We start from the raw sequence: 25,265 nt of genomic DNA, 5'->3' as shown, positions 1-25,265 counted from the left end.
CCTGGCATACCTTCTGGCAGTAGGCTTTATAAATTAATGCTGAACAGAAAGCGGAAGCAATGCTTCTTCTTTTGCCTGGCCTTAGCCTGTTAGTGAACAATTCACAGGGCTGGCCCAAATTCTGGTATGAAAGTGGGGGAAACACCTATTTCAACCCTCTCTCTTCCCCCCACTCCTGACTGTTCCCCTGCATCTTTGACAGTTTTAACAACCACTCACAGAACCCTCATGCGCTCTAGCGCAGTATCCAGCATGATGCTCTTCACAGAAATGGTGGGCATCTTCGGCCCTGGCCATTGCTTCAACTTGTCTGGTGGGCAAGGGTTGGGACAGGCTACCTTCACCTTTCCTTTTATAAGCAGGTATCTCCACACCCAACCTGACAACTTCAGTGTGAGCTCAAATCTCCCATGCTAAAAATGATTCCCTAGCAAAATTTTCTCTTTGGCCCTTGTCATTTAACTTCTACAACATAATTATCTCAGGAAGCGTACATAATTTGTTTTACATTTCCCTATGTGCTATTTCCTTAAAATAACATAATGCACACCCTCTGTCTAATATTTTACTTAATTCACCAGGCAAGATTCCTGCAAAATAATGGTGGTATTTTTGCTGGTGATTATGCTGATGGTATTGCATAGTGGTGGTAAGTGGAAAATCATGTTATCGTTTTTCTCCAGCTCCATTAAATTATTTGTATGGACATCCTACTTCAGACGTGGCCCTAATGGATCTTGATAGACTCTAGCAGCTACTACTACTAGAGTCAGGTCAATCATATTTAGAGCAGATCCACTGAAACTCATCTGAGTTCAATGGGTCTACTCTAAGTCTAAATCAAGGTCTGGTGTAATAATGCATACAACACCTGCAATTTTATGCAGGTGTTTCTGGGAGTAAACAACATGGTACACAGTAAGACTTCTGAGTAAGCATGCATAGGATTAATAAATGTCAGTAATTTGCATTAGTGTTTTGGTATGTACAGAATAATAGCTTAGATCCAGAGTCAGCAGGGTAGACTCAACATAATGGGTTGATTCATCCTATTCATGCCATTGTATATGGAATATAAATATGATCAAATCTGGATCCAGCCCCCTACAAAATAGAATCATAGGCTGAGAAGTCCTATCAATTCCCTTTAGCTTTTAGTCATCAGAAATGTCTCCATTCCAGAGCTCATGAAACGCTTGTGTTGGAAGCCATCTCCTCTTCAAAGAAGGAGAAAGTTCTGCCCACAGATCCTTTTGCATTCACAGAGCACCCTTCCATTAAAGCCCACAAGGAACAGAAGAGGTCTTCATTAGGCTATTCCAATGGCTAGAAAATCCATTTCATCTTTTCTTAAGTCATCTTACATAAACACAATAGCTCCTTTTACGTAGTGAGCTCCATAACCAGAAAATCAAGAGCATTTTATTGAATACTGCTCATATTATCATTCTTCTATCTGCAAGATTCTTCCTATCTCTACTTTCTCACACCAATCCACATTTTTATGAAAGGGGAGAATTTGATTATTTTTTTCTCCAAAGCAAAAATACAATGTATGACCTCCATATATTTTTCTGTAACGGATGACTTTGTGATTTACTTTATGCTTCCAATGCATTCACATTTCAGAGAAGTGCACTGGCAATTTGATTTTGCACACAGGCAAATACATCCTACTGATGTTAGAAGGAACAACGAAGACTCTTGTAGCATCCTAAAGAGGAAATCGTTTATCATGGCACAAGCTTTCTGCAGACTACAGTCCATTTTATCAGAAGCATAGTAGCTCATAAAAAGTTTATGCCTGAATAAGCATGCTGGTTTGGGCATGCTGGGAGTTTTATGACTTTTTCTAAACCTCTAAATCGTGCCCTGAGTCTTTAAGACATTGTAGGACTTGTAGTTGCTTTTGCTGCAGCAGAAAACCAAGCCCCTCTGGAAACAGGAAGAATTTGTTTTAAAATATATGTATGTGTGATTGCAATGTTCAATCTCTTTCTCCCTCTCATTTAATACACTAAATATACTAATAGTTAAATATCTGCAGTACCAGATATTTAACTGTGCAACGCCTGAAGGGCTGAGCATTTCCACCCTGTACTTTGTTAGGATCAATCCTATATTCCCAGAGAATCCATCATGGCTGCCCTTTGAAGATGAGATGAAAGGTGTGTTTCCTTGTCTCTGCCCTTGCTATTCTCTTTGGTCCCTGCTCTGGCATCTCCACAACGTTTCCCCCTCTTCCCCCTTGTCTGACTCTGCATCAGTTCCCATGTCTTCTTGGGGAACTTCTGCAGAGATGTAGGACCCAATCATCACACAAGGTCCCTTCAAATGATTAAGATGCCAAAGAACCTGGAGAAGCTTTGATGTAATTAATTCCTTTCTCTATCAGTCAATTGGGGGGGGGGGGGAACTCCCCTTCCCAGTTGCCACCCTCTCAGTGGCAAAATAGCAGGGAAATGGATCTAGTATTCACTCTACCCAAAACCCCAGGCTCTGTTACAATATTAAAGTAATACAGCGCAATAAACCATAATAAGATGAGAAGAAAACAACAATAAATTGTACTGAAACACTAGCAAGCAACATAAAGAAATACAGTATAAAAGAGATAATGATGAACAGATAGGAACTAATAAAGAGCAGAGTTCTAGTCTTGTTCATTCATTGACCAAAGCTAAAAGACTGATATTACCTGCCCGCCTCCTGTTTGCGCCCACCTCCTGTAACACAGCGGATTGAGAATCTAATGAAGCTTGCGATATTTGAATGTGACTTGTAGATCCCACCTGCAGATGCATAAATACATGGACATTTAGTTCACCTTTTCTGAATCTGATGCGTAACTCTTTCTGTTGATGATTGTGTAATTACATATTTGCATGTAATTATGGACATAAATGGCATTTATACCTATAGTAAGGGATTTACGGTGTCATCGAACATGGCTGTCCTTAAAGTCAGAAGATTATGGGCATCCTATGGTAGATAAGTATGTAAAGTCTAAGAATGTTTCTGTGGCTCTATAGAATATTTTGTTTGTCATTGGATGCACCATCAAGCCATCTCTGACTTATGGCAACCCTATGAATGCGTGTGTCCTTTCCAGCCCTGCCCAGATGACCGATTTGTTTGACCATATGTTTTTCCTCGCCTTGCAAGGAGAAGCAGCTGAGACAAGCCGTCCTTCACTCTTTCCCTCCCCACTCCTGGAGTGTTGCACCCCATGCTGGCTCTGAAGTTGCTCTTCTGCATTTTGATCCCAGACAACACGGAGAGAATCTTGCTAGTTTCAAGGATAGTGGGGATGCCTTCTTAGGTTGAAGTCCCAACTCTGACCTAGGAGTATTCGAAGGTTACAGCTGGAACACCCACCTATCCAATGCCACCTCCCCCCTCAAAGCCCCAGACAATGTCAAGAGATGATAGGCCTTTTTTCTTGGCTTGTTTTTTTGGTAGGAAAACTGGATTTTGTTCCTCTCTTTTATATGGCTTTGTTTGTCCTAATTTGATTAACATTGAGAAAGTAATTAAAAACCTAGCAAAACAAAACCATTAACCATTCATAAATATGCAAGTAAACAGAAAGGTCTTAACTTGGTGTCAGAATGCCAGTAACATTGACAGCAGGCCAATATTTTGAAGGAAAGCATTCCAGAACAGATAACAGCACCTGCTGCATTTTTCCATATATTGGGACTTCAAAATGGCTCTCTTTCTTGCTCCATCAAATATAAGGGAAGAGGTAGGCTGAGCACAAAAGGATGAATCTGTTGCTTTTGCATTCCCATTTTTCCAATCATAAGTGTGGTTTGTCCCAAACTTCTCATATCTGGAGTTTGGTTCATCTGTACACTGAGGTTTTAAAAGTTTGCACTCAGAATCATAATCATTCTTATGCACATTTCCTTAATATTTGCATTCTCATAAGCATATTTGCCTAAGATGCACATTTTCACAACCAATATATCTCATATAATAAATTTTAAACTTTATTTCCACAATTCACAACTTTTTGTATGCGAGTGTTGATTGGAATTCCACTGAAAAATTTGGTGAAGTCCCAATTTAAGAGGGGACTTGAGTTTCAATTTGCATAGGGCTTCAGAAGTAAGGGACTGGGTGATTTCACATTCTCTCTCATCCCAAAGGCTGATACAAGCATCAATGTAGTGAATAGCTTTTGCATCAAATGGTATTTTATAGGTAAGGTACACCAGAACAGCAAGACTGTCAGCCCTGGCAGTAAATGTTGATTTGGCCTGTGTAATGCTTGGAATGGTGCTCTTGTCATTGATTTTTTCCTTCCTGATTTCTGTTTCCTCTGAATGGAATGGGTGAGACAGGTGGTCAAGGATCAGAGGTACCAATGATGCCAATGGATCTTCCTCATGGAACAGAACAAAACCTAAGTAAGACATTCTTGTTAAGTCTCCATCTGGCAAAATATGTATATATGAAACTATAGCTCCATCTCACCTGGTATTACTTCCTATTGGACAGTGGTTCCTTGAGGTCCCTGGAAGGATCTTCTCCTAGTTCTGCTACCTGTGGAGATCTTCTTAACCTACCAGCAGATACCAGGAGCTAAACTTCTGGGAACTGCTCCATGTAGAGCATATTTGCTTCCTCATAAAAATTTTCCCCTCCCTAAAAACAGCAGGTAAGCTTGAATGACTCCCCTAAAGAAGCCAGGATCTCAGAATGGACTCAGAGAGCCTTTTCTCTCTCCAGTATGCTTTGATTCCGGCAGTTGTTGAATGAAGGGACTGAGGAACTGACAGGCAAGCTCTGTGTAAATGATCTAGACTTGTCTTCTTGATATCTGTGTTTGGGGAATCTGTTTTTCATGAAGGGGTATTTAAACAGGTGATCCTCTATCGGCTTCTGTGGACGATGCATTCTAGGATAAAGTCTTTTGTACTTCTGTGTCCACAGACTGGATCTAGGGATCATCTAAGGGGTCTACTGAATAAAGCGATATGACAGAGCTGCCATTGTGGGTAGGAATGGCTGGGCACCTGTCAAGGGGCGACCCTCTAGGGGGTCCCACTGCTGAGAGTCCCACAGACTTGCCCTGGGTCTTCCTCATTGCAACCCACTTATGTGTCTGCCTCTTGCTCTAGCCCAGGAATGCTGTTGTTGAGAAGAATTGAGCAGCGGTGGAGGCCTTGACCACCCACAAGAAAGAGGAGAAGCAGCAGTGAGAGCCATGCATAGCCTGAACTGCATGCCCCTCCCCTTCTTCCACATGTCTAGTCACTCTAAAGCAACCTTCCCCAATCTAGAACCCTGCATATGTTTAGAACTACAGCTCCCAAGGTTCCCAACCACTGGCCATGCTGGCAGAGGTTCTGGGAGTTGAAGTCTAAAATATCTGAAGGGCACCAGATGGACAAGGGATAATTTAAAGTTCGACAGAGTGATGCGAGAGCAGGGCAGAATGATCCCCCACCTTTTAAGAGACAAAATTAAATCAATGAGGCAGAAGAGCATGCATATCTAACATTTCCACACTGTTCATATTTAGATAACATCACTTTCTTCAGTGGGGTTTTTACAGACGTGGAAAGTGTGGCATTGTTTTTCGGTAAGTGAACTTTCATTCTTCAATTCACAGTGGAGTTTGCATAGCTTTATTTTTTTGGGCATTACTGTGACATGACAGGACATATAAATGTAATATTTGCATATCCAGAATGGGCAGGTCTGGTGCATAGCAAGACTGTGGGGCTGAAACTGTTGTGCTCCAGACTGGATTCCACCCGCTCCATTCCATTGCTCCATCATTGCAGTTTTCTGTCCCTCCCACAACATTCAACTTTCCTTGAGCACCAATTTCAATTCATATTGCGCTGTTTGGGAGAATTATGGGGGAGGGGTTTATTTTTCCTTTTTAATACATTCTATCAGCCTTGGGTTTCCCCAAGTCTGTGAAGACCTTCTTTTTGTGCATGCTGATACAGTTTTGCCTACACAAGCAACAACATTTCACTACTTGAAAACTGGAATCAGAGGGTAAGTGTCAGATATGTTTAAACAATGCCCCATGGAGATAGGGAATTAAAGGAGCACTAAAGAGGATTAATTAAAGAGAATCTGGATGTATTATTTCCATCCATCTTCACTGCAGAAAATCCATGCATAAGCATGTCTCCCCTTACTTACCTTTTATCTAAGCTAAGCAATCCCAGAGGTTATACCCTTTCCTTGCAGGGAAGCTGCTCCAGTCCCTTGATCATTTCTACTGCCCTTTTCAACACTTTTTCCAACTCGACATTAACATTTTTAAGTGCATTTACCCGAAATGGTGCACAGTATTCTAGGTGCGGTCACACTGTTGCTTCATGTAAGGGCATTTTGCTCTTGGAAGCGTTGTTTTCAATGTATTTTGTACAGTGACTGCTATAATGTAAATAAATATACCTTTCATCAAGTGGTAAGATGATATGTAGATGTTCTTTGTGTCTCCTTACTCCTCTGCCCAGGTGCTAAATCCCCTGCCTGCTCTGCCTTTAAGATGGACCAGCTTTCAAATACAATGTACCTTCAAACAAAGGATTGGCCTGTGTAAACTAAGACACGTGGCCCCATTATGGAGAGTTAGTGGTAGGAGGGCTTGCTGCAAACAAGTGAAGCCTTGTAGGGTACGCATGCTCCCAAGCGAGCGTGTTGAAGGATGCGTTTCTTGATAAAATGCACAGTATTTATAGTTTCTTCCACTTCTCAGCTCAATTCATTTTATTAGAAAAGTGCAGTTTCCTATGGATCCCAATTCCTTCGAATCAAGAGGTATAGGCCAGGAGGGAGGAGAAACTCTAGTTCCCATGCATCCCAGCACAACATGAGGCTCCTCAATATATCCGGGAGCATCCCATCCGTAAGGAGAAGGATTACAAGGCCTCTCCTACATGTGCTGACCTCCTTCACCCTTCAGTGTTTCCCAGTTTCCTCCAAAGTGCGAATGGGAGGGAGGTCAGCCTCTTATCTTCTCATGGCATATAGTTTTTTTCTGAGTTTTACTGGGGAAACCAGGGAAAGCCCTGAATTTGGGCTGAGAAGCCTCTGAGAAAGCTCTGCAGGAGCAACAGCTGAGCTGTGACTGGAGAGGCTGTTTTGCTCTTAACAATGTTGTCTTATTCTGGATGTCATCCTAGACTGCCTGGGGTCTCACTTCACCTGGCTTCAGTCCATATTCACCAACTTCCCTGCACTGCTCAACTTCGTAAGCAAAATGAAGTGTGTGACTGGCATTTGCCCAAGAGATTTTGAAGACTATGGCTGTGCCTGCCGATTTGAAATGGAGGGTCTTCCTGCGGATGAAGTAGATGAGTGAGTTTTTGACATTGACCGTGTCATTCCTATTTCGGGGAAGGTGAATCCAGGGTGACACTGACTCCTCAGATGAGGACAGTGAGGCCTGAGAAATGAGGTCTGCAGACATAGCCAAGCCAGAGGTGAAAGAGCTTCCTTCAGGGCTGCCCTCTCCAGGTGGCCCAGCAACTCTGAGGACCAGCAGGGATTTAGAAGTGGTGGGAGAGAACATGGGAAAGGAGCCAGAAGAGCCTGGGCCAATTCTTGGCCCCAATTTATAGCATCGGGAGAGAGTGGCCAACCAACTAGTGGGTCTCGGAGGCTTGCCCATCTCCATAGGGTTCCTGCAGCCCAGGGTTACTGGAAAGGAGGGTTCTCAGAAACAGTCTCTAGTTTGTGCTCCATGAACCACTCTGCATGCTCAGAGATTCTTCCTTTGTTGGTGAATAGCTGCCTGGAAATAAAGAGCTTTTGCCAATGAACTGTCTGTCTGGAAGAGAGAAGGAGGGAACCCAGCTGCTAATGGAGAGAATGAACCTATTGTCTGGAGAAATGTTGTAGTTCTATCCCTGGCATCTTCCTCTCCTTATCAAACTTAAACTGAAACCTTAGAAGTACAGCTCTTTTATCAAAATTTGTCTGGTTACGGAGTAGTATAAATCAAAGAAGCATCTGCCCATGGGAAGAGCTGAATCCAAACTGAGGCTCCCCTCCCTGGCCCATCTTCAGGGTAGCTCTTGCTGTTTGAGGGCTGGACACCAGGAGCAACAGAGATCTTGTACTTGAGCAGCTCACTTCTCCCGCTGCTGCCTGCCCAGGCCCAGGACCGCTTCCTGCATCTGCTCCCCTTCCCACCCTGGAAAACCTGCCTTTCCCAAGGCAGGCAAATTCTCATGTTTTGCCTGAGAAGTTTCACTAGGTCACCTTGCAACTGTGAAGTCCTCCACCTCCTCCCTGTGACTTGGACAAATCTATCTGAGCAGATGGCAAGGGGCAAGAGACCTCCCCCACCCCTACAGTAGGGCTGAAAATCAAAAACGAAAAAGAGAAAGTCCCCCGGAAAGCCGCTGCCATTTGCGTTGACCCTGCTGAGCTAGGCAGACCTGTGGTCCAGCTTGCGACACTGAAGCTTCCCAGTCTCTGTGGCTAAGTCCCAAATGGCCTTTTACATCCATGCATGATTATTCGGTCCTCCCTTCTCGATCAGCTGCTGCTTCCAACACCGGAAGTGTTACGAAGAGGCCACTGAAGAGGAGTGTGTGTGGGACCCTGCCAAGATCACCACGGATGTCAGCTGCCTAACAAAAAACATCACCTGCGGTAAGTTTGGCACAGGAGTCTCATGGGAGGAAGTGAAGCTTGGGGCCACATTTGCAAAGATTTCATCCTGCCTTATTCTCGAATGCTCCAGTGATGCCTGCTCCTGGTGTCTGAGGGCCCTGGGCAAGACATGCACAATGGACCCCTGCTGCGATATAGGCCCCTTCCGACCTTTGATGCTGGCCAATGCTCAGGGAGGCTTGGACAAATGAACAGAAGAATGCAATTCAAAATAACAGCCAATTCAAAAGATAAAATAGCAGTGCTGGCCATACCAGTTAAAGTCCAGGCAACCCAATGCTGCACAAGTTCCAAGTCCTCTTGAAGGACAGTGTCATGTTTAGTAATCCGGCTGGGAGTAAACCAGAATGTGGTCAGACTGAATATAACTATCTTTATATTTACTCCTGTTTCTAAGAAAGAGCTTTGGCCAAAAGCATGTGAAAGTTCCTAGACTTGTTCTCTGGCTTCTCTATGGGGGACTAGGAACAACTCCATCCTGAAATTCTGGAAAGCTGCACCCTCTCTGTGTTGACAGTACCATGGTAGTAACATAGGAAAGGCCTGATTCAGGACAAGGCTGGTTTTAATTCTGGGCAAAAACTGAAATTTGGTTATCGTTGTTGTTGTTAATGGTGTGATGTTCCATGTTTGTGTTGTACCCTATAGTAAAGGTTAGCTGACAAGGTGCTTGTTGTTCATTCTGAGATAATGGGAAAGTGACCAGTCCTCCTCTCTTCAAGGTACTTGGCAACAGCTTTTCTAATGGGAGAGACTCCTACTTTGTCTTACCTCTCTTGGGGGTTTTGTTTTTTTCCGCTTGCTGTAAAGTGGTTCACACAACTCTGTAGGTGTTCAAAACATGCATGAAGGTTCTCCTGCCAGATGAAGCCCACACCAGCCTTGGCTGTTTGAAAAGGGTCTATGGACGTCGTAACACATGTTGACCAAGCTGCTCCCTGGAATTGTGGTGGCCCAGAATTTCCTCTTGCATAAGCCACGGGAAGGACCCTTTCACAGAATGCTCAACCAGACACCACGATTTTTAAAAAAGTGTAAGGCAATGCAGGTGATATTCTTTGGGTTGGATTCAGATTTAGACTGGATTACTTTGCTCCCACAGCTGCCCAAGCCCCCTGATGATGCTCCATGGGAAATCTGGACATCCTGCAGAATGGAGCAAGCTGCCAGGGTAGAGAGGAGGGGGCTTAGAGCAAGTGGATGTTCTCCTCCTGTAGAAGCAGATCCTGGAGCCAAGCCTTCCTTATTCCATGGCTGGCATCACGCGCCTCAGCAATTAAGCCATGGCTTACATGGTGTGTGTGTGTGTCTGTGTGCGTCTTAATGTGGATATATGCCTGACAGATGGTGAAGTGGTTTCCACACTAGCCTAATTTCCACCCTCCTTGCTCAGCCCCCTGCTGCTGGCACATATCCCATCCGTCCTTGGATGGCTGGGGCAGCTGCTGCTCTTTCCCAGTGGCGCTGTGGTAGTAGCATACCAGGCTGGATTCAGAGGACTGGAGAAACTATAATGAAGTGTGGAAGCCATAGAACAGACTGCATCGCTTGCCCTGTCCTGTAAACTTGCCCTGCGTATGTATAGTACAGCATAATTAAGAACATAACTCCCACGATGCCCTTGTTTTTGATTTAGCCTGCAGAACTTTTTTGAGAGTTGCTTATTTCTGTCTTATGTCATCTGGATTTTATTGTGAGACAAGTTATATTTTTGGAGCTGAAGCTGAATTTGTAGTTCACCGAGGACCATCCTGAAATCAATCTCTCTCTCTCTCTCTCTCACACACACACACACACACACACACACAGAGAGAGAGAGAGAGAGAGAGAGAGAGAGAGAGAGAGAGAGAGAGATTGATTGATTGATTGATTTCCTGGTACCTCTTGTCTTGACATTGTCTCAATCTCAAGCTTGTTAAGTGCTGGCCAAATAGTGTCAGAAGCACAATATAGACTTTTGCAGCTACAAAATGAAATGTGCTTGCCCAGGTCAAACCCTTATACCACGAAAGCAGATTGCGGAAACAGATATCTCAATGGCACTTTGTACGTGGGCCCCCCATCTCTTTCTCTCTATCTTTAAATGGCTCTCTTTCATTTCCAGACTCTGACGATTCCTGCAATCGTTTTCTCTGCAACTGTGACAAAGCGGCTATTGAGTGTTTTCTGCATTCCCGAATTAATTCTTCCTTGAACAGCCTGGATGTCTCCTTCTGTCCTTCTCTGGTTACAGGTGAGACTCAAAAGGGAAAGCTCTGAAACATCAGTATCTGTAGGCAACCCTGTGAATTGGTCTGCCTCACTTATGGGGCCATGTGTTGATACAAAGACAGCAGTGGGGAGAGAAAGGGGTCTGGTAACTCTCCCGACTGCTTCTCCTTAGGTATTTGCAGCTCTTGAGCACTTTGTACATTTATGAGCAAATAGATAGGTTTGGAAGGGGCCAAGCAGGCCATCGAGTGCAAGCCTGAAATGATTTAAAGCAGGTCAAATTCTCACTGGACAACCTGTGATAGAATTTGGTTTCAGCAGTGGCTGAAGCTGCTTTGGAATAGCACCATGAGTTTGAAGCTCAAAGGAGTCCAAAGAAATTGCTTCAGCCCCCTCCCTACTCCTGCAAAGACAAAAAAGCATCTTGGTTTTGGTTTTTCATACAATTTCTTAGTAGTCACGAGTGCAGAAAAAACAGCTGTTGTACATAGGCAAGGAGCTAGAGCAGGACAGAGACTTCTCATTGTCATAAAGAAACGTATGTTGTGATGGAAACTCATGAAAAGCAGCCTTTGTTCAGTTGTCATCCGCAGCCTCAAGTCTTGCATCCTTTTCTCTTAACATGCATGCTGTCCATTTTTCATGCAGCAACACTTCTGTGTGTGTGTGTGTGTGTGTGCGTGTGTGCGCGTAAATCATGGGGCATCTGTTCCTTCCTCTTTACAGAAACAACTAGTGAGACAAGCCAGACCACAGTTCATGCTGCAGGTATGCTGTGCATCGCGCACATGAATGGGAACTTCACTGGCCAAGGTTCCTGTTTGCATGGATGAGCCTCCTGTGCATGGATCTGCCTGCACATAGACCCTTATTACACTACATGGCCAGCAATCCCAATGGCTAGCTAGCAGGCACAATGCTCTCTCCGTTCAATCATGCAGGGGGGGACGAAGACATGCTCCTTAAATTTCTCATGTCTCTGGTTTTGCTCAAGGGAAAGCTGGATGTTTCTCAAGACAAGGGCCAGCTTGTCTGGTTATTAGGAAGAAAAAAGCAGTTTCTTAGCATGATTTCCTTTAACCTTTGGTGGTGGTTTATCCTTGCAATGCTTGGAAAATGGGTGGAGTAAGGATGCTGTGAGTTTCTTCAGGATAAGCATCTCCTTGCTTTCTGTTCTCTATAGAGCTTCAGCACCAGCAGACTGGAGAGGCACAGTTGGCCGATATGTCTGTGGCACGAGGTATGTGTCTCTTCCAATTTGTCCTCGTCCGGTATAACTGTGGCCACAATGAAAGCTTTGTAGGTCATATTTTTCAAGAAGGGAACAAAATGCCTATGATGCCAACTATTAAGGAAAGGTCCACATATTTAGTCTCAGTATCTTTCAATTTTATTATTGCATTGCCTTTATAATCTGCTTGTTTTCCTCTTGTGAGGCAGCTCTAGTCAATCCTCACAACAGCAGCCCAAAGCCCTACATTCTAGCCTCCATATCACACTGGCTCTCAAACATAGGGAAAGAGTGTTTCCCCTCTAAGCACGGTGTGTTGACCTTACAGCCATGAACCAAATCTGGTCCTCCAAGAGTCCAAATGCATTTGTGTTTGTGTTTGTGTTGCCTTGGCTTGTTTCGGTTTGGTTCCGTTTGGTTCCCCTCAAGAGCTGAAGCTCTCTGGGTGATTTGCAAAAATTAAAATCTTTAAAACACACAGACATATAATATACAACAGAAAGAGATGCACACATATTATGTCTAAAAACCATCTGGCAATTTGGCAAAAATGGTAGTTTGGGGGGGCAACTTACTGGCAATAAGAGCTTTAAGTGAGAACATGTTGGTACTGTGGGCCTATCCCTTTGTCGTCTGCTCCACCCACTGGTGGGACATGGCGCCCAAGAGCTTCTCTGACACAGGGGCTGGGCCTGGGCGTCAGACTGAAACTGCTTCAACACCTCTGCTATAACCAACGGAGAACCGGAGGATAGGAAGAGCCCCATGATCAGGAGCATGTGTGTTCTGAGCGAGGCAGGAGAACTCTGTGGAGGAAGACCATGCAATCTTCTGAAGGTCTTGGACAGCCATGGTCTAATCCAACAACTGTATTTACTCATCTTCTGACTACTGAAATTTGGCAAGGAGTGATGGATTGTATCAACTGGATGGTTGAATAAACTCCTAGATCTGGACAGTTCATCCCATTGCACTGATATCTAGAGCAAAACGTAAGGCAGGAAAGATAGTGCTTTTTCTGGTCAGATCCAGTTTATTTCAGTATGAGAAATATGTTATCTGGTAGGATCATGCTTTGTTAGAATGTAGCCAGGAAGAGGGTTGAGGAATGGGAGGAGGGGTTGGTACACATTGCACAAATAGAAGGAAGAAAATCATGGCAAGTGTGTTACTCCAAATATGATACGTCCATTTGATGAAGAGACTTGTGTCACCCTAAAGCTTGCACATTCTCACAGGCATATCCTGATCTATTTCGTATCTTACAGCTATTCCACACCCCACAAGTGGGTTGGTTGCAAAGACTGCTGGTGCAGAATGTAAGTGCTTCATGGGCTGCAATTTTCTGCCTGCATCAATCAGTTTAATTTGTTATATTGTTTGTAAACATGCTAAATTAAGGCCAAACCTTTTTCTTTTAAGCAGTTACTTCAAATGTGGTTAGTGATGGAGGTCTTCAGAGTCAGAGAGGAGGTATGTGACATTTGGGGGCTTTTGTAAATATCTCCTGAGGTTGCATTGTCTAGAAATATGAACTTGCATATATAGTCCAAAATATTATTGGCAAAAATAAACTTTATCAATTTTTTTTTCAAATTAATGCATTTACTTCTAGTAGAACATTTCCTTCTGGTAGGGATTAGACTGATAATTTGCAGGGGAAATTAAAAGCCAGCTTTCTAGACTAAGCTTAATTATAAATAGGATTAGCTATTCTGTTGAGAAAATTATAGAACAGGGTTTCAGTCAGAGACTGTTGTGCTTTTTAATCTTTTGTTTGGCAGATGCCCCTCTGGAGCCCAGTGACCTGTTGCTGAGAAACCTGGAAGATCCAGGTAAGTAAGTGCACCTCCTGAGCTCACACGCCTGTCACTCACCACTCCTGTACGTGCAAAGCCATCACTGATTACCGTTCTGCATTTTTCTTGCATTGCAAGGCCCCAGAGATCTTCGTAGGAACAGGAGATTTGAGCTAAGTCTCAAGTCTAGTCCTGTCTCCTTAACTATATCCCAGTGATCCCCCTAAAAGTTTTGCAAAGTAGAATAGCCTTCTCTACACCGACTCTTACCAGCAAAGCGAACTACAGAATAACTAACCTCAGTGCCTTTATTTGTGAGGATCTGAGAGCTAGTGTGGCTAAGAGTGTGGAACTGGGACTTGGGCAACCTGGGTTCTAGTCCCCGCTCAGCCACCGGGCCACCTGGGTGACTTTGGGCCAGTGGCAGACTCTCAGCCCTACCTACCTCACAGGGTTGTTGTTGTGGGGATGAGATGGAGAGGAAGGGGAGAACGATGTAAGCTGCTTTGAGTTCTTGGAAAGAAAAAAGGTAGGATATACAGTGAATAAATAAGGCAGGAAACTGGCAACATTGGTAGAGATATCTACCCAACATGGAAGCCCCATCCTTCTCCATACAGAGGCCCATTATAGAATTACTCCAAATACTCCATCAAGTAGTCCATGATGGACCTAATCATGGTCCATGATAAACGAGACTGTTTATAAATGCTCTGGCACCTGAATTTCTTTGGGTGGGTGGGTGGTTTTTGCGATCAGAACATTATCCCTGTACTGGTTTCTTTTCACCAGTTACTCCAGATGTACTCCAGAGTGGTGGGGGCCTTGAATCCCTTGGAGAAGGAGGTATGTGATAGAACATGAAGGAGGCAGGTATAAAATCTCTTTTGTTCTGAAGCAGAAATAGCTGCTGATGGAGCTATCAATCCACAGTTGGTTTAATTGTAAGCACCCCATCCCTTCAACACTGCCGTTCTTTCTATAGCAGTATTCTTCTTTCTTCGTTGTGCTCAGGGTTGGAGTTGGGGTGTTTCTGAGATAGACCATTTCCTTGGTAGTGAGTTGCCACCGAAAAGGCCTTTCTTCACTTAATGTTGCTCTTTAGGTGTGACTCCACACAGTCAGGTTTAGGCCTCAGACCATTTCATTGCTGCTAATGGATTAACACCTTTAGATCTATTGCTGTTCGAACTATGCATTATCTACTGCTTTCCTAAGGTCCTTTTCTGATGCTACTTGGTGTTACTGCTGTGTCAGGCACATGGTGATTAATTTTAATCCTATTTGTTACACTTGTAAGGGCACCTTCCTGTACGATTTTTGAAGGAGCTGTGGCACGCTGGGAATGTTTCCTTCTAAACTTGCACAAGGTGGTACCTTTAGGGTGAGAGCTTATGGTCTCATAAGAACATAAATCAAAAGGCTCGGATGGGCCTGATTAGAGATTGTCTAAGAAGATAAGAACATAAGAAAAGCCAGGCTGGATCAGACCAAGGGTCCATCAGGTCCAGCACTCTGTACACACAGTGACAAACCAGCTGCCCACAGGATCCCACAAGCAGCATGGACTCAAGACCGTATCTTGTCCAGGCGCCTCAGCAGCTGGTGTTTGCAGGCATACCTCCACTAGTGAAGGGGAAAGCACGCAGCCAGCGAGGCTGGTAGCCACTGATAGCATCCTCTCTAATGAATCCCTACAACCCCCTTTTAAAGCCATCCGGAGTGGCAGCCATCCCCACTTTCCACAGCAATGAATTCCATACTTTAACCGTATGCTGTGTGAAGCAGGAACACTGCCTGGAGCGTGGCAGGATGCAGACTGGGAATTCTGGGTGTGGAGCCCCAGCCCAGGGCAGCTGGGACGGAAAGGCTCAGCACCGCTGCTTCTCTGTGGTCGGGAAAGAGCTGCTAGAGGAAGTGCAAGGAGCAGGAGGGAGGACGGCCACTGCCCTCCTATCAAGCATGGAAGATACTGGATTGCCCTGTAGCCTCTTTGAGAGCCACCATTAAGAGTGTGTGTGTGTGTGAAGTAAATTCAGAGGGTGTGGAGGGAGCTGCAGTGGGGAGGAGAGAACGAGGAAGCCCCGTCCCAGAAGCACTGTCCTTCTGCTTGGATAGCTTTGAGTCTAACCAAAGGGATTTAAATAAATAACAGATGTGTTTTCAGGGCTGTCAGAGAGAGCTTTCATGATCACAGAGGGAACTGCCTCGGCTTCATCTGGGATCAACTCAACAGAGCAGGAGCTAGTGCCAACACCAGTTTTTCCCGGGATATCAACAGACACTGGTTAGTGAGAATCATTTCCCGAGGAGGTCCGTTCGGGCAAAAAGCAACATGACATCTCACTTAAGTTTCTTAAAACTCCCATCTTTTCCTGAATTGCAGACATCACACCTCCTTCTGCTATTGCTCAGGGGAGTTGGTCAAAATCAGCAGAGACAGGCAACTCCCGAGTTAGCAGGGCCGTGTATCCCCTTTGGAGCTTCCTCCAATCTTTTAGGGAGCTATCTATAGTGCCAACCCTATTTGGTGACCTTCAAGGAGCACCCATGAATAGTTCCTTGACAGTTCAGACTAAAATCGAGGGCATACACAGCTCTGCTGGCATTGGACACACCGGCCTCCAGTGCTCACGATGTACCTGGGAACAGGGAGGTCCATACCAAGCCCTTTCACAAAGACCCACTGGGAGGTTTGGGCAGATCCGTGGTCAGTCAGTAGACTCGTGGGCCTTAATGACCTGAATGAAATATCCTTTGCCCACCTTCTCCCTGCTCCCCATATAATGTGCTAACAGAGGACCCACGAGCTGGAGTGTGCCGTTGTACTCTGGTTTGTGGGTTTCCCATGAGGAACTGGCTGCGTGTGGGGAACACAAACCTTGATGAAGTCAGGTTTTGATGAAACAAGGTTCTGCTCCATAAATGCATCTTCATTAGACTATGAGACTCTGTTTTGCTTTTGCTTTTGTTAAATAAGTCAGAACCCAGCAGCTCTAAAAAGACTTTTTAATTAAATCTGCAGGGAACCGTTTCAAAATTGTAGGAGAGGAAGGAACTGCCTTTTCCACAGTGTCTCCAGAAGAGACCCCAGAACCTGAGGAATCTTTTGGAGAAGGTGAAAGATGCTCTCCATTTAACCAATGACTTAATGGGAAGAAGTCCATGGAAACTTTGGGGTTTGGGAATGTGTAGTCTGAGTAATTTCTAACATTCATCTAAAGAATTTTGACTGAGAAAGGGAACAGATGGGAATCCAGCCATATCAGGACCTGGTCCAAAATCAATCAAAACTCAAATTATGACTTATTTGGGAAGACCACCAAGACTGTGCGATTTCTTACCTATTAAAATAATCAGCGGAGTGTTTGTATAATAATTATGGTAATGATGTACACAGAGAGGGTTGTATCCACCATGCTGGTCCTTTTGATGAATAGACCCATCTGCTGGAACAGATTCCAGACCAAAAACTTCTCTGTCAGGTTGGGGCAGGGATGTGGCTAGAGCAGTTAGGGGCTGCCCCCAAAATCCCTTAAGACAGAAATTGCCTGAAATATCTCCATTGAAATCTTCTGACATACCACTAAGTACCAATGGATTATGGGGCAGTGTTGCAGCATGTGGGAAGGAGTTAACCCTTCCCCCACCAGTTGCAATCCCCCTTGAAAATTGCCTGCTGCACAGCAATTAAGCTTGAACACGACCTTATATTCACGGCAATGGACACTCTTGTCCTTGTGGAATACATTTGGGCCAGGGTCCCATGGGCTTAGCCCTGGCAAAGCCCCTGGTAGGGTGACTTTCCCAAGCAGGGTTGGAATGAATGAAGGTGCATGGGTGCGGGAGGCAAAGTTCCACTGGATGAGCAGAAGTCACTAAGGCGTCTGATGCGTCTAATGATGTGACCCAGGGTTATCTCTCTCTTTCTAGTTTGTGATCGCTTGACTTTTTTCCAACTGAGAGACAATGGAAGAGTCCAGCGGGAGCTGCCACATTTGGGCGAGATGCTCTATTGTTTAACTGACCGATGCCCAGAGGAGTTTGAGTTATATGGCTGCTACTGTGGACAGGAAGGAAGAGGCCACCCAAAGGATGCTCTGGACAGGTTGCTGACCTTCAAAACACTTGGAGCAGAGGGGCAAGCCAGTAACCCCACACTTCTACAAGAGCATGCACTTATTTAGTTTAGCCATACCTCATGTGTCCTAAAAGGTGACTAAGGGACGTATAATAAAGATACAGCCAGGCATGGAATTAATAAAATACAATAAGATACATTCAACAGACTATAGAAGAGAAAGATGTGCAGAAAAGATCCCCCCCCACAATGCTGCCTGAACAAGTGCTTTTGCCTGTATTCAGAATGAGAGGAAATAGTGAGCTCCCTTGGGAGACTAGTCTATAACTGAGCAGAGGGGGCAAACACTAAGAAGGCCCTGCTTCTTGCTTCTGGTAATGAGCAATCTTGTCTCCAATGGAGGTGGAAGATAAAAGAGAACCCCCAGGTGGGGCTATGATGTTACTTGAGGAAATGTGTTATGGAAGCCAGCAAGTCACACACCCTGCCCTGGCAAATGGACACAGCCCTCAGTCCTAGTGTTGCTTCAGTTCCCACACAGTTGCTATTTAGATTTCAAACAAAGAAACAGGCAGGCTCACTGTATGCACACAGTCAATTTCAGGTTGATCTTGGCCTCAGGTAGACATGGCCAGGTTCCTTAAAACGTGGGCAGTCCTTCAGGTTCTGCAGAAACAAAGACACATTCCAGGGATCAAGTGAGAAGGGAAGAAAACACCTAAAGCACCAATATACGTTTTCTCCTCAGGGTTGTACTCTGGATGAAAAGTGAGTCAGGGGAAGGAAGGGAGAATGCTGCAAGTAATCAGTAAAAGTACCAACTGGCTATTGCTCACCCTATACCTCACCAAGACTTATAAGTTCTGAAACTTAATAAAAAAGAGTGAACTTATGAAATACTTCATAATGCAGTGCTTTGAAAATAAAATAACTGGGGATTCTTCCTGGAAATTGGGCATGGGGGAAAGTCTAATGGCTAACTTAGCACCCCACTAGCTAGAATATAGATATGAGGTGTGACACAAAAATAACCGAATTAGTAATAAAAAAATATATGGATGAATTACAGCATTCTGAACATTGTGATCTTCTATGTACTCCCCCTCCCAATCTCTACACCACTCCATACATGTTTTCCATTGATTGAAATAGTGCTGGAAGTCTCCTTGCAGGAGGCTCATTGCCATTTTGACTTCACTTCATCCATTGACGCAAAATGTGTTCCTTTCAGGTCACTCTTGATTTTCAGGAACAAGTAAAAATCACAGCAAGCTAAATCGGGTGAAGAAGGAGGACGATCGAGGACAGGAATGTTTTTCCCACTCAAAAATTGCTTTACAGGAAAAGCATGGTGCGCGGGAGTACGATGTTGATTCGCTGTTCAATCCCCCCCCCACACATACACAACATTATTGCTGCAACATGTGTAGTGAGTGTAATTCAAATACTGACCGGGCTATTGATAGGATATACCTAGCCGGTCGGCAGTTTGAGATGGCATGTAGGAGGAGATATAGTTCTATGATATACGTCTAGCCGACCTCCAAACGATTTTCCAGGAAAGCCTTAAGCGCAATCTGGTTATTTCTGTGTCTCACTTTCTATGTTAAAGTGGCACCGCAGTAGTTGAAAGTTGAGTTGAGTTGAGATATGGGTACCTGTGAGCAATTCCGGGGATGGTCATTCTTTTGGCCCTTGGTTTCCATGGGATGGCTTAATATGCATACATAAATCCAACAGTATGAAAACTTCTAGATGACATGCACAAATTTCAGTGGGAAGAAGGCAGCAGTTCCCAGCACATTCAAGTGACATCTTCTCGGAAGAGGAACACCTGGTTCTGTAGGATCTCCGTGTAGGCAAAGGATCAAGCCCTCGATTAGGACAACAGCTACACAGGATTTTGCTAAGTGAGACCAAGCCGCACTAAAACCACCATGAAGTCTAGATCAACAATTGCAGCCCCCTGGGGTGGAGACTTGCTTTCTGATTTCTTTGACAGAGCAATGCCTGCTGCCAAAGAGACAAGCCACTTTTCAACCATAACTTGCCTCTTTGGCAGAGGAGACTGCTCTCTTTAAAATGGCAACCAAACTCTCTTTGATTTCCATCTCTGCTTCCACCTCTGTTGTTTTGACATCAGCCACCGCTGCAGTAATATCAGGGAGTTTACATAGAGCAGGAAACATCAACCATCATATGCAGGTGAGGCTTTTACAGGACTGCAACAAGGCTGCTAAGAGGTAACAACGTACCACTTTCTCTGCTTTAAACCAAGGTGCTGCTTTTCTCACCATTGCTGTGTGGAGCAAGTTAAGAAGCTGGGATGCCATCCAGAAAGAAATTCCAGATCTGAAGTGGTGTGTTTTGATCACACGCCAAAGTGTAAGTCTGAGAGGAGTAAAAAGCCACTGACTTTCTATTTCAGTAAATGTATTTTTAAAGACTCTGCCCACTATATAGGAAAGTGATTAAATGGAAGAGTTGCCATCTGAACAAGGCCAAAGTTTTCAGATATTCCCCAAAGCAGCTGACATTTTTGCTGCAATATGCACTTCATCTCCAGCCTGAATCTTCTTAAATAAAGCGATATCTGCCTTGAGTTGAAGGAAAAACTTTAAAGAACTCCTAGTCCAATTAAGAGAAAGTTAAAATCCAAACAGACTTTTTTTAATGCTACAATATTGAAGGGAGGTCCTTGATCAGCTCGTCAGCATCATACAGTCAGCAAAGAACGAAAACTGCTTCTGTGACAAACACAGCTTTTTGTAGATTACATTATCAGTTACATCTGGTCTCTTGGAACACAAACAAGATAGGAATGAAGGAACTTGGGAGCACAAGCAGCTATCATGTGGCAACATTTACTGTGTCTTATATCTGGGGATTTCAAAGTGCTATCAGCAACATCCTTGTATTTTTCCTACAAACTATATTTCCAGAGAAATTTCATGGAGAGATCCTTTGCTTCCTGATAACCGCTACGTTCATGTTCCCCTGCACTCTTCTTTTAGGTATTGGCTGGACCATGTGCGAAAAGCTCCTGTGTTCATGCGACAAGGCCGCAGCGGAGTGCATGGCTTCTGCCTCCTTCAACGACAGCCTGCGCACTCCCGACCGACGGGCGTGCCGAGAGGACAAGCTGTTCTGCCGCAGGGCAGGGCACGAAAAGCCCCCAAGCGGTGCTGGGATCGGGGCCAGCGTCTCCAGCGAGGAAGAGAGCAGCAGTGAGGAGGCAGAGCCGACGACAGAGGTTTTGAGAAGAGGAAGGAGGGCCGCACGCCACGCACAGGGAAACTCCAAAGCGGCCCCCTTGCAAACCAGATAATCTGCGCTTCCCTGTCCAGTTGGTTAGATAATGGACATATCCAGGGGTCACCACCTGCTATCCCGAGTTATAGTGCAACTGCATGTGATGGGGGAGATTTGTTGTTATATTCCTAGGATTATATTCGTGTAGTTTGTGTCGACTGTTGAGGGGAAGGCAGGACTGAATCAGGACTGTAGCAGTGTGGGTGTGTTAACCCGTTTATCCTGTGCCATTTTTCTTTTCAAAATTAGCTCCTGCGGGAAAGATTTACAGATATCATAAGGTGACTTGTAACTCATCCTCCCTGGGGAAACTAGTAGGTTTAGAAACATCCTTATTTTAATCAAGCTAATCCCCAGTAGCTATTTTGTAAATGTAGCAAACAGTGGATTCCTCCCACATTTTATCTGTTTATCTTGCTTAGTTTTATGAATCCAACTTTTCCCTTTCAGAAAAATATTTTGTGGATTGCATAGTGGGTTCCTTATGCTAATGTTAGCACAGCTTCAGGAAACATGGAAGAAGCAACAGTTAGAAAATCAGCTATTGTTCCGAGGAACAGATACAACCCAGGCGGTGTTGCAGAGAGCAACTGTCGGCTGGTCCAAGGATGAAAGGGAAGAAGAACTGTTTTGTGCTGTGGCAGTGCATCTGCTGCTAAACTGTCCTTGTGAAAAGGCCTGTCAGGACAGGGACATGTGAAACTACCTTGTGCTGAATGAGATTGCTGCTCCATCTGGCATGAGAGTACCTAAGACAGCAGTTTCCTTAGCTCTGTGCCCCAAGAAGCTCCTTTTGACTAGGGGTTCCTTGCACTGGTTTTACCTGTTGATAATTACCGCTCTTGCCCATGCTTGGAAAAAACACAATACATGAAAATCTCTCTTTCGCTTACTCCCACCCCCCAAGTTCACATTGCTGAGAGTTGCTTTTAGTGATCCCAAAACTGTCCCCAAACCCCATCTTCCTGGGGTTTTGGTTCTCAGTGGTCTGTAACCCAGCAATGCACACAGCCAGAACAAATCTTGTCCAGTGCAGTTCTACTGAAAACTAAAAAGAGAAAACAGGAGGGGAACGACCCTGATCAATGTTGCTCCCAAGCTGTGGCTTTCCAAACCCCTAAAGTCTGTTTGCATTTCGGTTAAAGGGTGCTTGAAACGGAGGAAGCAGATGATGGAATTGTCTTCTTGTGGTGGTTTTTGTGTTTTGTTTTAAACATGCAGTCTTTCTGGGCTTGTACATCAGAGTGCTTGTTTTGCTCCCAGTTTACCTCCACCACACACACTCAGGTGACCCACTGGTAAAGTTCTGCATAATTACAGTAAACTCTACACCTAACTACACAAACTATTAGGGTGGAAAGACAGCACACTCCAAAAATTTAGGATACCCATCCTAGAAAACATTTAATTTCAGAAAGACATTTGCAAACAGCATGTTTATCTTCCTTTACACCTTGATTTGCTTAAATATAGAAGATTACAGCAGGTATGTTCTTAACACTGAATGAAAACTTTTCACTAGGAAATGCTGAGCAAAAAGTGAGTGCTAAAGAAACCAAATAACCATGTTTTTACGCCGGGCAACTGGTCAATTTGTAAACATGTGAATTGCAAACTGTGCACTTTTTTGAATGTTACAGCAAGTTTCTCTAAGTGTTGGAAGCTATAGAAATAACAGGACATTGAAAGCCAGATGACACAGAGACCTTAATCCAGGGCTCTTAGCATTCAAACAGAAACCTCAAGTAGTACATAGGGCGGACAAGGTGACACTTCCTCACAATGTTTTGCTGAATTCGGCTAACTCAGGGATGGGGAATATGTAGCCTGCCAGATGTAGTTGGACTTCATTTTCCATCCCCTGTCCCCACAAATGTCTATGTTGACTGGTGCTCATGGGAGTTGTAGTCCAACAGCATCTCTGGAAGAACACACACTCCCCACACCTACCTTACATGGAGAAGAGCCAAGAAAGAAGCAGTCAGCATGGATTCTGTTGCAGATACCAAGGCCTGGTGCGCAAAGGCTGCTGGCCACAGCACAGACAGACAGATCATTCAGGGATATTCGCAGGCATAAAGTGTGATTCTAAATCCCGGATGTGTGCATGAAAAGGGAGAGCTTTCAAATGCCTCGGACAACTCTCCAGCCCATGCACCTTCTAAGCAAAAGGGAAATGTTCAAGAGTATCAATAGCCCCAAGTGGCTGCGGTTCTTTGTGGTCAGTGCTCCTCCTATTTGCTTCTGGGGCATAAAAGAAAAGCCACAGTCGTGCGGGGAAGTTCTCCTGCTCAAGCCACACTGGAGCCTAGGGGAAATGGCAACCCAACTTCTGTCCAAATCCCCCTTATTTTGAGGGGGCCAGGCACAGGTGAAACTCACTGGAGGACTGTGCATGGAGAGACTAGCTACAAAACAACAGTAGCAATAGCTATTCTTGAAAGTTAACCAAGAGGTTCCCACACATGCCGTGGCTCTCTTTTCTTTAGGAAAAAAGGCCATGTAGGTGCCTGGCTGTTCTGCAATTTGCATACATAATGTCTTCTGCTCATGTTGTTGTAGTTGTTAGTCGCAAAGCCGTGCCTGACCCATCACAACCCCATGGACAACATTCCTCCAGGCTCTCCTGTCCTCCATCATTACTTAGAGTCCACCCAAGCTCACACCCACTGGCTCCATCCAGACTTCTGCTCATACATGGATGCAAACACTTGGCCGTGCAGATTTAATGGACTATGGTCTCCAAGTCTGGCTTTTGTTGCATATATTTAACTATGTACCTATAGCCCAAGCACAATGACCATACGACAAAAAAGATGGGGAGTGGGAAAGGATGGTGAGCATGACTGGCCTATTCTGCTGTAATCAGTAGGTTGCTTGCGCAATGCATTAGTATTAATTTGGACCAGTGCATTGTATAGAAAGTGCACAGTGACGGGTCTTGAACACTGTGTTGTGGGAGCCAAAGAGCCACTTGGGTAAGGTTCACCATGACCTCGAAGGGAATCTTCAGAACGTCCCTTCATGCAGAGCCACACAATGCAATGATATTTTTCTCCAGATACCTCCAGATGTTTGTGCGTGTGGATTTGTAGGGAGGGAAGATAAGGGGCTGTGTTAGGAATGGGAAAATCAGGATAGTGCAGGCTTAAAAGGCTGCTAGGTCAAACTTGGCCCTTGCAATATGGAGGGTGGAGCAAAAAGGAAAAAAAATATTTAACCACATACGCACTTTTGAGAAAGGTGTGAAAAATGCATGCTTTTGAAAAATGTGCACCACTATGCTTTAGACAGTGGGAGAAATTGTGCACATTTCAAAAATTTGGAATCATACACATAAAACAGGGAATCAACCAAGCAAAATGTACAATCTGATATGGAGTTGTGCTGGAATGAGCTTTGAGATGGAACAACGCACAATCTGAGTTTTGCCAGTTTACACTTCGGTAGCTATAGTTTAACTATGCATTGTTAACTATGGACAAGCCAGGAGAACATGGGGGTTTTTGTTGAGTTAAGAACCTGTAGTTAAAACCACAGTGCAGGGCTCACATGTAACAACAAGCCACAATTCAACAACAATCCATATGAAACCTCTGCTCTGGATTATTATGTACAACCCTACCACTTCAAACAGGAAATAATATCAAGTTTTCCTTTCAAAGCATGTTTTAAATTTTGAAAAAATAAGCGCTAAGGAGAATGCCAAATTGATTAGAGTTGAATGGGCTAAAGATCAGTCTTTCTGTCTACAGGCCATGATCAGTGTGACCTTTCCGGGCTCTCCTTGCAGCTACGGAAATCAATTCTTCCCAATCTGTTACAGCACCTCTCCTTTTTTTATCATGAGAACAATATCACAGGCGAAACTCAGTATTTTTATGTTTTCACAGCTTGCAGTAAAACTTTAACAAAATACAATGTTTTTATAATTCAAATAAGCAATATTTTATACCAAATACACAATCCTATG

The 25,265-nt window shown here is 44.3% G+C and overlaps 1 protein-coding gene across 1 annotated transcript; it reads left to right on the top strand.

The window, feature by feature from the left end:
* The first annotated feature begins 252 nt into the window (after nt 1-252).
* Nucleotides 253-21,308, top strand: OC90 (otoconin 90). The gene is made up of 11 exons (XM_044450419.1): nt 253-313; nt 5,534-5,593; nt 7,161-7,335; nt 8,525-8,637; nt 10,763-10,891; nt 11,596-11,637; nt 12,053-12,109; nt 13,885-13,935; nt 17,833-18,007; nt 20,259-20,365; nt 20,995-21,308. Exons 1-11 carry the CDS (start codon nt 253-255, stop codon nt 21,306-21,308), a joined length of 1,284 nt encoding a protein of 427 aa, XP_044306354.1.
* Nucleotides 21,309-25,265: the final 3,957 nt, after the last annotated feature.

The sequence above is a fragment of the Varanus komodoensis genome, unplaced genomic scaffold, assembly GCF_004798865.1.
Source record: "Varanus komodoensis strain SLA01 unplaced genomic scaffold, ASM479886v1 scaffold66, whole genome shotgun sequence".
In the NCBI taxonomy this organism is placed as follows: domain Eukaryota; kingdom Metazoa; phylum Chordata; class Lepidosauria; order Squamata; family Varanidae; genus Varanus; species Varanus komodoensis.
The sequence above is the reverse complement of the archived record's forward strand: the minus strand, read 5'-3'. Positions and strand labels throughout refer to the sequence as shown.